Genomic DNA, 12,140 nt, shown 5'->3' with positions numbered 1-12,140 from the left:
ACGCAGCTGATGAGTTGGCCATCCCCTCAATTTGGGGAGGTGATGCCAGTAACATTACTAACCCCTTTTTTTTCAATTTTACCCAACAGGAAGCTTGGAAAGGAAATTTTCAAGCTGTTTGGAGTATAAAAAGTCCTCCAGTTAGGCTGATCTTACAGACCTCTCCTGGCAGCACTAATACTGCAATATTTGAAGACAACATCTAAGCAAGAAAACAAGAGATGGCTTTCTCGTGGCTCAGCACTCTGCTTTTTCTCTTATCGGCACTACTCGTTGAAAATACTCAGAGCAAGAAGAATGTGTGCTGGGACAACTGCTGCCTCTTCATTGAGAATTTCCCTGTGAGGCTCAAGGAGCTCAGGACTGCATTTTCCCAGATAAGAGATTATTATGTGAGTATGGCACTGATTAAGGCAGCAATCAACTGGGCACGCTCATGCTGAGACAGTGGTGCAAACCGCCTCTTCACTAGAGCTGACTCACAACTGCTCTTCCTTGCCTTTTATTCACTTTCTGGCATTAAAGCGCTGTTTCATTCCCCCTTCCCAGGAAACTGGAACGCTTTCATGGCTAAACTCTGCATGGCTGACATTATCACTCCTTTTCCTCCACAGGAAGCCAGTGATGAGCTGATTGACACGGCGCTGCTGGATGAGGCTTTGCTGGAAGAGCTGCATGTAAATATCTTGGGGTTTTTTTTTTTCAGAACCTGTATTTTGTTCAGTTGTGCTTCTGAATTCTGATACGGAGCTTCGCCCTAACGAAGTTCATATTTTTTTAAGAGAGGAGGTAAACTCAAGGGGGCTCCACTGTGCTCGATGCTTCGAGTCCATGTACAGTTTCAAATCCTTCGCTCCGAACCACTGAAATATTTACAACTTTCTATCCCGCGGTTCTTCGTACAAGTAAAGAGTTTACAACGAAATAGCTAAATGCTTTCACTGTCGGGAACGTATTTAGAGTAAATTAAACAATAATATATTTTTGCATTTTTTTTTATCTAAGTCTAATTCACGTTTCACCGTTTCCCCTCCACCAGAGCCCTTTCGGCTGCCATGCTATGAAAGAGGTGCTGCGTTTTTACCTGGATTTGGTCCTGCCTGCGGCTGCGAAAGACAAGGGCAACGATTTTAAGCACCCCCTCGACAGCATTGGGAATATATTCATCGATCTGAAGGCGAACCTCAACCGCTGCGTAAGTCTCTTCTGCCCGATGCCTTTCTTTCCTCCAAGTGCATCAAAAAAGGTGCAGTTAAAACACCCTAGAAATGCTTCATTGATTTTTTTTCTTAATTTAAATAAAGTGGTTCGCACAACGCGAGATTACGGTAGGTTTCAACTAAAGAGAGGGCTGCTTCTTAATCTGATCCATTTTTAGACCCCAAAATGTATTCACATACCTTGGTCGCTGTGGTGCCCGGTTCACGGTTAAGTCAGCTCACAACGCTGTGAAACTGCCATCAAAATTAGTAACATTGCAGCCTGTTCACCCGCCGTGTTGTTTTTTTCTGCAAAGCACGTTTGTGAGGTTCTTACTCAAAAGTCGCTCGGGTTTAGCATCAACACAAGCGCGATAGTGATTCATTTCATTCAGTGAATCAGCAGGCAGGCAGTGTGGCGCAGAACCGCGAAGCCGAGGCAAGACGAGCAGATGCGTGTTAACGTTATCCCCAGCGTGCAGCTCCAAAGCCCCCTGAAAGCCGCACAGCTTCAAGTCTCAATTTCAATTCGACGAGTCCCTTTGCCTCTCATTGTAATCCAGTAGTTGCTGAATCGGAAACAAATGCTTGCATAATGTAACGTAAAGAAATGCACGATTATGCTAAGGCGGTATTGAGAGGTGACATAACTATTCACAAGGGTTAGGAAATCTATTCGATAAGGCAATTCAGGGACCTGTTAGTGTCTTAACGAAGTCTTACTACTTTGTTGGGGGGAAAACGTTTTGTTTGCCATTCCATGGTGCGACATGGACGGGCTGTGTTAAATTCGGGTGGGTGCGTGACCGTCGCCTAACCATGAGCATTGTAAACAAAACGATGAGAGCGAAACGTGCCGAGCAGCCGCCTGACTTCCTCCGGGATTCTCCGCGGCGTGACACATTTGTCTGGGCTTCATGATGTGGCGGTACTAGGACTTGGGCAATATTTAGGTTAAGTTGCAGTTGTATAACGGAGACACACCGCAGTGCTGTGAGTCACTCACAGCACAGGAGCTCTCTTTGCCAGTGACCCAGTGATATTTCCCCATTCGTATGGCCTAGTACGTAAAGCAGGCCGGGCCACAACGACCCTGTTACGTCAGCCAAGACACAAATGCCTTGTTTCTTAAACCAAAGGGATAACTTTCGACTTTATTTTTAGACGCAAACAATTACAGACTGCTAGAAGTTTTGTTGTTACGTATTTTTGTAAAGTTACAAGACCAGCTCTTTCTACTTTAATATCGCCTTGCTGTCCAAGCAATTACCCACCTTGTGAAGCGGGAGTCGCGTTTGTAGGTTTTTTTTTTGCGTCATGTGCGAAATTTTAAACGCGAATACGACTGATTTTGTGTGTAATCTCCTGAAGTCATAAAAAAGAAAAAAGGGACGCTAGTTTAACACATTTCTTGTGTGCAAAAAGTTTTACTGATTTACAGAATTAAAACATGAATGAATGTTCTCATCAGTCCGCAAAAGATTGGTTTAAGATAAAAGCTTTTATTTACCAAAAAATAAGTTATTGGAAATGTAACAAGTGGTGCACCATCTAACAAATTAGGATCTTATTGCTTTGTTGCCCATTGAGTGTGTCCTGTTTAGTTCGCCATGCCTTATAAAAGTTTACTTTGGTTTGTTCTGACCAAGGCAGGGTAAAGTGTAGTGTGGCACAGTTAAATCTGGCTAAATGTGATGCAGACAGATGAGGAACTTGTGGCAAAGTAAACGATTCAAATTAACATTAGAAGCATCTGCCAATTCATTCTACAGACTCTCAAACAAATTTTCTGTTTAGGTTTCTAATAAAATAGTTGCCTCTTAAGAGAGTTCAAAAACAAATAATAATTAAAACAAACATAATAATGAAAACATAAACAGAACAAAAAAAAATTTTGAAAACAAAAAATAATGTTAATGTTCTGTCTCTTTTGCCCTTCAGCGAAGGTACTTCTCTTGCAAGAAAACCTTTGAGATTGAGAACATCACGAATGAGTATAGAAAAGTAAGTATATCTCTCAGATTGACATGCTGTGATCTTTGGACTGCAGTTCTAGGGATTGTCGTCTCGCCCATTCACCCACTGAAATTCCATCAGAGAGCCTCTGTCTGAGATGGCCCTTCGCTGAGCGCCTGTTCTGCTTCTCTTTTCACAGATGGAGGGCAAAGGACTTTATAAAGCCATGGGGGAGCTGGACCTGTTGTTTAACTACATCGAAGAGTACCTGGTGCGCAAAAGGTCTCACTAGAGGCAGACTGGGCAGGATTTCCCCGTTATCAGACTGTAGCAGCTTTTAAAAAACAACCCTTTTAACACTTCTGTTTACAGCAGGGATGGGTAACCCTGTTCCAAGAGGGACTCGGTCTCCTCTGATTTCACACTGCCTCTAGCCTTAATTAATTGGTTTAGATAAGTCCAGTCTTCTCTAGGTCTGAACCGGTTGTTAATTTTAATGTACGTCTAAACCAGCAGTAATCCACAGTCCCCAGGAACTGAAGTTACCCAACCTGTGTTCACAGGCTTCCAAGTGAGTGTTCATTTAAAAAAAGAGTAAGAGAAAGATTTGTCCGTGGCACATTAGTGTCAATGGCTTGTGCCACAGTAACACTACTTGAAGCCTGATTTTTTTCCTTGTATTTGAAATACTATTTAAACATTTAACTGCCAAAAACTGTAGTACAGTGCCAATTTTTAAGATATTTTACATAGTTCTAATAGAACTTAATTGTATTGCACTGGGCTGGTTCTGTGGAAAGACTGTCTGGTTTTTGATTAAGCTTTGCTGACTTGATCATTTGAAAACAAAGCAGTTTACTGCACCTTTAATACAAATATTCATGTAAATGTACACAGAGCAACATCATTAACTGGTATTGCTTTGTGTTTTATCTGTGAAAAAAAGCTTTTAAAATAAAAACAAAACCTACTATGAATAACCTTGCACTTATAATGCAGGCAGTGTGCATATGAGTACAGTACACTTTGCTTTTTCTGGAGAAACATATAGATTCTTATGAATCTGAATTTCTAATCTCTTTATGAAAAGCAAAATCTATTTGAACTGAGGAAGAACTACAAAAAACAATTATAAAAAAGTCATATTGACACAATGACAGTGTTTACTCAGTCACACTGGTGTATGGCACTAGAAAATATTATATCCTAGGATATTTTATCTGCTGTTTGTATCCAAAGTAGAATTTACAGTCTTCTACCATTAATTTATATAAATATTTTTTATAAGAACAGTGCTTGAATATGAACAATTGTATTTATTTATGTTATTTGATAGTATTATTTCCTAAGTTGAAGTGCAAATTTAGAATATGATGTCTAAAGATTGTCAAAGTTTGTTTGGATTTTCCAAAAGAGTTCATTGGATCCATTATGAAAAGTATTGTTTGAATTAAGAATTTTGACTGCAAAAGATGTTTTCACCAATAAACCATTTGTATCTCGCACACAATTGGTCACAAGTGCATTTTTACAAATTGGAAAATTTAATAGAAAAGTCACAATGTATATCACTAGGCTGAACTGATGTTAAATTGTTGTGTCATCCATATAAACATGACCAGGTATTTGTAATCCATGCAAATATAACCAGAAATTGTATATGGTTGTGAGGTTGTGTGATTGTACTATGTACTGTATTTATGCGTGTGTGGTAATTTTATTTTCATTCTCTTAATAACAATAAATGTTGTTCATTCAAACTTCCTTCTCTTTACTGTGGTTTCTTTTTGACCTGGGTTTTAAAATCAGTGCCTCTTGTGTGTGTGTGTTGTTTTTGTGAAACATCACCTTCTATGTAGTGTCTAAAACAAAAAGGGCCATATTTGTACAACCATTAATTTGCTTTAAATTTCCTAAAACATTAAAAGTAGTAGCTCTTAAATTAGTATCCTGAAACATTAGGATTGTTTCCCAACTGTTTGTAATTTAGTTTTTAAGCCTAAATGTATTATGAATATAGCCCAAAAGTTATCAAATGAAGAGTTTTTAAATGAAATAATGATGGTTGTATTGTTTTCACATCTACTCCTTAAAGACAACCCTTAGGCTCTGTCTTCACACAGTTGGACACAAGTGCATTTCTAACAAATTATAAGCTTCACTACACAAGCCATCAAGAGGCTGAACTGATGTTAAATTGTTCTCATGCAGAGTATTTGACCTTTTCTGAAATAGGGCAGGTCATGCTAATTAACAAAGGTAACATAGGACTTTAAACCAAACTGAAAAGTATTTCATGGCATGTGTAGCTCATCTCAATATACCAGAAAATGGTATAACCATCCCCATCTGCAGCTAGAATCAAGCAGTAGAGTCCTTATTGCTATACCCAACTTGTGCATGTAGTATATTTCACTAACCACAAAAGTGACCTAAATAGAATTCTTACCAGCAATGTGCTGTCTCAAGTTACAGTAAAGTTAGCCTCACCCATAGGAGTGTAACCCTTGCACCACATGGAAATGACTGGCATTCAATTTTTAACACGGCCACTGACATGAAAGCAGATTGTTTTCCTTCTTCTCTGAAGATTGGCAGTGTGGCGTCTTTCTCTTGTGTCTCATCAGACAAGTGGGGGGCAGGAAGGAGCCCAGCATTGAAAATCTGCAAGTAGAATCATTTAGAAACACTAAAAAAAACAGTATTAGTTCTAGAATTCACTTTATACATCAAAATATGGGGCTAATGAGCTGCCAGCCTTTTCTTCCTACATGTGTGTAAAAGTAAAGAGACAGAGCAATATAGTGGGAAAACGAGATATAAGCAATTCAGCTCATTTGGGGTTGAAAGGTACAGTATAGGAACCAAATCCAAGCCTGTGTGTTCTGCTGCAGTGAAAGCTTTCCCTTGATCAGTTTCGCATTTGTGAATGGTACAGTATAACTATTTTCTTCCCAAAGGATCCTGAAGTGCTTTTACACACAACAGGGAGTCCACTTCATCTACCACTGAAGTTCCACCTACTGTAGGTGATGCACAGCAAGCATTGTGTGCCAGCAGCTACCTGCACTGCAGATCAGGTGAGAAAGAGAGAAAGACATCACCAGATAAAATAAGGAGGAACTTTAGGGAGGCCAGGTTGTACAAGCCCAGGGAGGAATTTCACCAGGACACTGGTGTTAATAACCTTACTCTTAGGAACCATGCCAAATAGTCAGCACCTCTGTGTAGGAAGTGCTAACATTCAGATGAGATGTTAAAACTGTCACTATAGCCAGGCATTGGCTTGGAAGTGTCGTGCCGTTGTGTATGTATCCCTGAGAGAGCAAAACAAGCCAGCTCTTCCCACTGATGTCTGTTTGACTAACTAAAACACATTTAGAATTGCCCGGACTGCCTAACCCACAAGACAACGTGTTGGATAAGAATTCAGACATAAATAATTTCAATTGTCTCTTTGCAAAGATCAGAACAAAGCGTTAAACCCCCATGCACATGGGTTAGTAGCCTTGGCTCTTTCAGCCTTTCTTGCATTACGAATTTGTCTTTTTGCATACCCCAGTGTGCTCTCCATGAGACACACAGGCACACAGATGGGGAGAGAGAAGCTTGGGGTCAGAGCGCAGGGTCAGCCATTTATACAGCACCCTTGGAGCAGCTGGGGTTAAGGGCCTTGCTCAGGGGCCCAACGGAGAAGGATTCCTCAGCCGGCCGCAGGATTTGAATCTGCAACCTTCCAGCCACAGGCGCAGATCCTTAGCCACAGAGCCACCGCTCTGCCCTATGGATCCAGGTGTTGAGACTCTTTCTATAATTAAAGGATGAGCTGGAACAAAGACCGCAGAGCCAGTGTTCTTACGACTTCTCCTGTCATAACAGACTAATAGGACTGCATTTAAACAGAAATTATCTATCAATTTAAAATAAAAAGATCTGTTTAACTTGTGGACCTGAAGGCTACACTCACTCAATACAGTTCCTGTCATAGACTGTGATGGCAAAAAACCATCACAGTTACTAAACCCACTTTATGGGCTTGTAATTACTTAGAATCTTCTAACCACTGCAAGAGTGCAAAGGAGGAAAATCTGTGCTGGTGAAAGGGAGATGGGCCTGAATTCCTGCATGTCTGCAGGAGTGCGGACTGTTATCACCAGATTCCCCTTGTCTTGTTCCATTACACCTTGAGCAGAGCACCCACCCTGGGGCTTACAGAGTAACTCACACTGCAAGTAACTCATTCCAAATCGTCCAAAAGCAGACCTAAACTAAGAAAACCTATTACAGCAGAGTTGTTCTGTATCACATGACTTACCAGACTATTCGTCAAGCACAGGATGTGGACAATGCAATTAACCAGGTTTCTGCTCTAACGAGAATTTTGACTGCTTGTGCTTCACAGTAAGGACTTCCTTCCTTATGTTAAGCTATGTGGCCAGGGTATCCCGGAGCTAGTCCAAGTGCAGATCAGAGATTCAGATCTCCTGCAGCAGCAGAGGCTAAAGATCATACCAGCTGATTCACTAACCCGTCCGCCATTCTCAACTCGAAGGATGACTTTCTTAGTCTCAGTTCAAAACAATTCCAAATTCCAAAACACATTAATACATTTTTAAAATATCTAGATCAATCAAGGCCATCTTTGCTGTTGCATGGTACGGCCTACACTGTGGTTAAAGTAATGTTATATTGAATACACAGTAGCGTTTTGGAAGTCAGAGGACACATACCTCTGGGAGACTCAGCTGTCTTTCCCAGCTCCTCAGAAATGCTGGCTTAATCCCAGCCCTCATTCCAAGAGACCCATTGGAGCTGGCTCTGATGCCAGGCAGCAGGTAATGTAGGGCCAGCCCTCTCCTTCAGCTGTCCAGCTGTGTAGACAGACACCAGCCCTGTGATCTCCATGGGCCAGTCTCCCTGCTGTGAGAGTGAACTGGAGGAGAAGTGACTGTTATAGGCTGCTGTTGTTTTCCTGGGTTGGACGGTTTTAAAAGTCACTGTTATACAGCAAGACCTCGCTTAACACAGGGGATGTATTCCAGAGAAACGTGCTGTGTGGAATCAATGCTATCTGAGGCAATTACAGCATTGGTTCAATGGTGAGGTTCCCAGGAGTGTCCTTTCTAGTATTTGAGCAAAGTAGGAAGGCTACACTGGGTTACTGTAAGCTGCAGTGCTGATATTTTGACAACAGAATATAATTAGCAATCCAGTTTAGACAGAAAGACATTTATTTCTGAATAGTTACAGAAGAAATACATAAAATGTGGCTTTGCACCTATACATTCAGTCAGAGTTTATGTAGATTAACACAAGCTCTGGCAAGGTCTGCCTTCACTTCAACTTCACTACAGTGAGAGACTGATGGGGGGGAACTACATCTGCCAGAATGTGCCAGGTTTTGGCTCACAGGAATATTAACAGGCAAGATCACAATAGACGTCTGGATGTAGAGAAGCAGGAGATGGATTAGAGGAGGCTCAGGCTGCACTGTAAACATACACATCCTGCCACACTCACTGGTTGACAGCCTGGGCACTGTTTTTCATTGCTGCTTGCCTTTAGCACAGACAGCAAAATGCACTACTATAGCTCCCAGTGCAAATGCTCAGGATCAGGCTTTGTGGTTTTATACAAGTATATTCAGAGTGATTAAGATAACGGTCAAGACAAAGAGCACGATGTCGAATCAGCACTAATGGAGCAATGGGTGCAGCTGTACAAACCACTACCATAGACTGGGAATCACTGAGAGAACAGGGTTTCTTCCAATGACACAGAAACACGCTGCAGCTCACCAGTTGAAGAGCTTCAGCAGCTGAGCCACAACAAACCTGGTCTTTATTGCTCTATAAGGGTCGGAGCTCTGACCATAGAAACTCTGGGGGTTGGGGAGGCTGCATGTTCTGCGCACAGGAGAGATGCTGAAGCTTAGGGATGGGGAAAGCAGGTTCATCGAGCCGAGGGGCTCGAACCCCTAGTTCTGACGAGTGGTGGGATCTTCAGAATGGAGCACTGCACTGTGTAGTCTAATCCAAGGTCTGGATACACCATATGACAGAAAAAGAGCCCGAGGGGACCTCCAGGGCATCATTCCATCAGCATTCTTACAGTAATTGCCCATTTCTTCCGCATGAGGTCCAACAGCTGAATTTGAGTCCTTATTCAGCTGCAGATTGAATAAACTGCAGGGCTCTGGGCCTGAGGACTTAAGATATCCCATCCCTAACTGAGACCAGTGTAATAACCGAGAGATCAAGTGTGACAATAAACTGAGGCCAGCACGGCTCTGTCTTCGACTGTCTTCTGACCACACGTAGCCAAGCAAGCCAGCTGCTTGTAAAGGGGCTGTGCTTCACCTGGTCCTGGTGTGTTTGCAGGCGAGAAGCTAACCTATGAATATGCGTGGGTTGTTTTTTTTAAGCGCTTGTTTCAAGGAAATGACCACACAGGACTGAAATGTGACCTCGAGGCTCCTGCCCAGGAGGACTTTCAGGTGCTGTTCAGCAGTTTTGAAGTGTCTTATGCAAAAGAAGGAGATCTGCTCTTGTATGAGCTGACTACACATCAGAAGTTCAAAGCACAGTGATCATGTAGCTCTGAGACAGATGGAAACCAACTGAAGAGAGTTTATGCAGAGTCATGCCTTTTTCACAGAATCCGAGCAGGGGTCAACCCACAGAGAGTAGAGTTAGTCTTGTGATGCTATAGCAATATCTCCACACAGGTCTGCATCAGTGCACTAACACCAGTGTGTGCTCTCGTGAAGTAGGCATCTCTCCAAGGACTAGCACTGCTAGCTAAATGCATGCTGGATCTATCAAAGGATCTACATGTTTTGTAGAAATAAGGTTAGTTTTTAATAGAAATAGTCCATCTGTCCTGGAGCTAGTTTGCACGACTACCTGTAACACATCACTTATTTCTTCTTTCATAAGGAATTTTGGAAAAATTAATTTGTGACAAATGACAATTTAAAATTATTTTAAAAAATAGCCCAGCATGCATTTTTTATCTGGATTTAGATTAGACTTCCTAACAAGACTGCAGTAACCATGGTCACGTTCCTCCCAAGGCCACAGTGAGTGATAAGTCTTTTTACAGTAGAAGCGAAAGGAATCCCCATCCATCTCACAAGCTGGTGCATCTTGTTCTCAGAGGGGAAGGTCTAGGGTCTCTGACAGTGGTGTCCAGGCAGGGGGTGTCATAAGCGGCACCTACCGCAAAAGCTTACAGTGTCTGTGTGGTCTGAGAACAGAAGTTAATGAATGAGAAAACCCCAAATAATGAAGTATTTTTTAAAGTGCAACACGAGTTGTTATGGGCATGGGGTGAAGGCCCTAAAGCATTCAGCACACAGCCGTACCCCAACACCTCAAAAATGATTTTCCACAGGGGACATCAGCTCCTCTACCTCTATTGTAGGATTCTATGGGACAGGTAGAACTCCTCTCATTAGCCTGTCAGATGGTACCATGATGCCCCTGGTCTCTGATAGTTGTAGATTGGAGCTTCCTAAGGGTAACACCCATGTCCTACACCAATCAGCAGCACCTAAGCCCAGGAAGGGGGCTACATTTGTTCAATTTAGGCTTTGCCTGACCATTCTGACTAGGGGCAAAGCAGCTGAAGATTAAAAGAGGAGTACAAACCTTGCTGGACTGTGGCCCAGATTGGGGGCCCCCCCGCCCTAGAAGTGAAAAGAAATCGGGCAGCCGTTTCCTCCTTTCTTCTCAACCTTGCCTAGCCAGTGAAGGAACCTGCACAGCAAGACGCAGCCCTTGGGGATCTGACCTGCAGCTCCTGCAGTGACTCTGCAGCAGCAGTCTTCAGAATGCAGAGGAAGGAGAAGAGCTGTGTCACCGATCGAAAACCACTCCATGAGATACCATCACAAAGACAGAGCATGAGTCAAAAGGCACATTCGAATACAGCTGTCTGAGTCTGAAAATTACATTGAGAACTTCTCTTTAAATGTACTACCAAAATACACTTCTTGGAAACGGCTGAAAGAGCTTTGCAGACTAGCATAGCTACAACCTGTGGCCTCTGTGTAGTGGTGCGCTTTCTAGGTACTGTGTGTGCTGCTTTGTTTTGGAAATAGGATGCACAAGTAATCTACCGTAATGATGAGAGTAGAGATAAAAAACAGTCATTTTCTAATCTTTTGCTAAAGCTTTTCCTTTCTTTTACAATTTGAAAGTTTTAATAAGAAGTTGCATTCATACTGGAATCCTTGTTTACAGCTAAATTTAGAATGCAAACAGTCCTGGGAGATAAATTATGTGTATATGAAACAGCAGCTCCCTGAGTAGTTACAGCAATTAAGGTATGGTTTAAGGCTGCGGCAAAATCTTGTAACACAGAGAACAATGCAAAATTGTTAAAATGTGTAGATTACGACACAGATTTCCGATCTGTGAATCAAGGCAATACGCACCATGATGAAACAAGGTCATTTAAAAACCTCTAAAGAGATTTCAAACCAATATAATTCAGAAAAACACGATTTCTATAGATATTGTCAAATAAGAGATTATATATAAAGTTGTATAAAACAAAATATGGAACAGGATAACAAATTACTTAATATATTTTTAGCTGCTTATCAACATAGCAATCCGACAAAAATAAACTGAAAACTATACACTAGTGTTAAGGACATCAAAAACTATTTAAAAAATATATTAAAATGTCATGTCATTTGCCAAACCACTTTATACCATACAATGTCGTGGAAAGCTAGAGCCTACCTGGCAAGCAACGAGCACAAGGCAGGGTACACCCTGGACAGGACACCAGTCCATCGCAGGGCCAGTGCGAGCCAATCAGACATGGGGACAACTTGGAGGCCACGGTAAAGGCAGAGGAGGGAAATGTGGCCCAGACACCGGGATAACTCCCTACTCTTATTGAGAAATGTTCGGGAATCTTAAATGACCACTGAGAGTCAGGACCTCGGTTTAACGTCTCATCCAAAAGATG

The 12,140-nt window shown here is 42.0% G+C and overlaps 1 protein-coding gene and 1 long non-coding RNA gene across 2 annotated transcripts; one reads left to right on the top strand and one right to left on the bottom strand.

Annotated features, from left to right (window-relative positions):
- The first annotated feature begins 9 nt into the window (after nt 1-9).
- il10 (interleukin 10) lies at nt 10-4,915 on the top strand. The gene is made up of 5 exons (XM_088640518.1): nt 10-392; nt 615-677; nt 1,040-1,195; nt 3,141-3,203; nt 3,355-4,915. Exons 1-5 carry the CDS (start codon nt 222-224, stop codon nt 3,445-3,447), a joined length of 546 nt encoding a protein of 181 aa, XP_088496644.1. The 5' UTR covers nt 10-221; the 3' UTR covers nt 3,448-4,915.
- LOC148658828 (uncharacterized) lies at nt 4,679-8,335 on the bottom strand. The gene is made up of 2 exons (XR_015940206.1): nt 7,886-8,335; nt 4,679-5,819 (listed from the first exon to the last, which is right to left on the bottom strand). It is a non-coding gene; the product is annotated as an uncharacterized LOC148658828 (long non-coding RNA).
- Between the last annotated feature and the right edge of the window lie 3,805 nt (nt 8,336-12,140).

Source organism: Lepisosteus platostomus, chromosome 7, assembly GCF_059453375.1.
Source record: "Lepisosteus platostomus isolate fLepPlt1 chromosome 7, fLepPlt1.hap1, whole genome shotgun sequence".
Classification (NCBI taxonomy): Eukaryota; Metazoa; Chordata; class Actinopteri; order Semionotiformes; family Lepisosteidae; genus Lepisosteus; species Lepisosteus platostomus.
The sequence above is the reverse complement of the archived record's forward strand: the minus strand, read 5'-3'. Positions and strand labels throughout refer to the sequence as shown.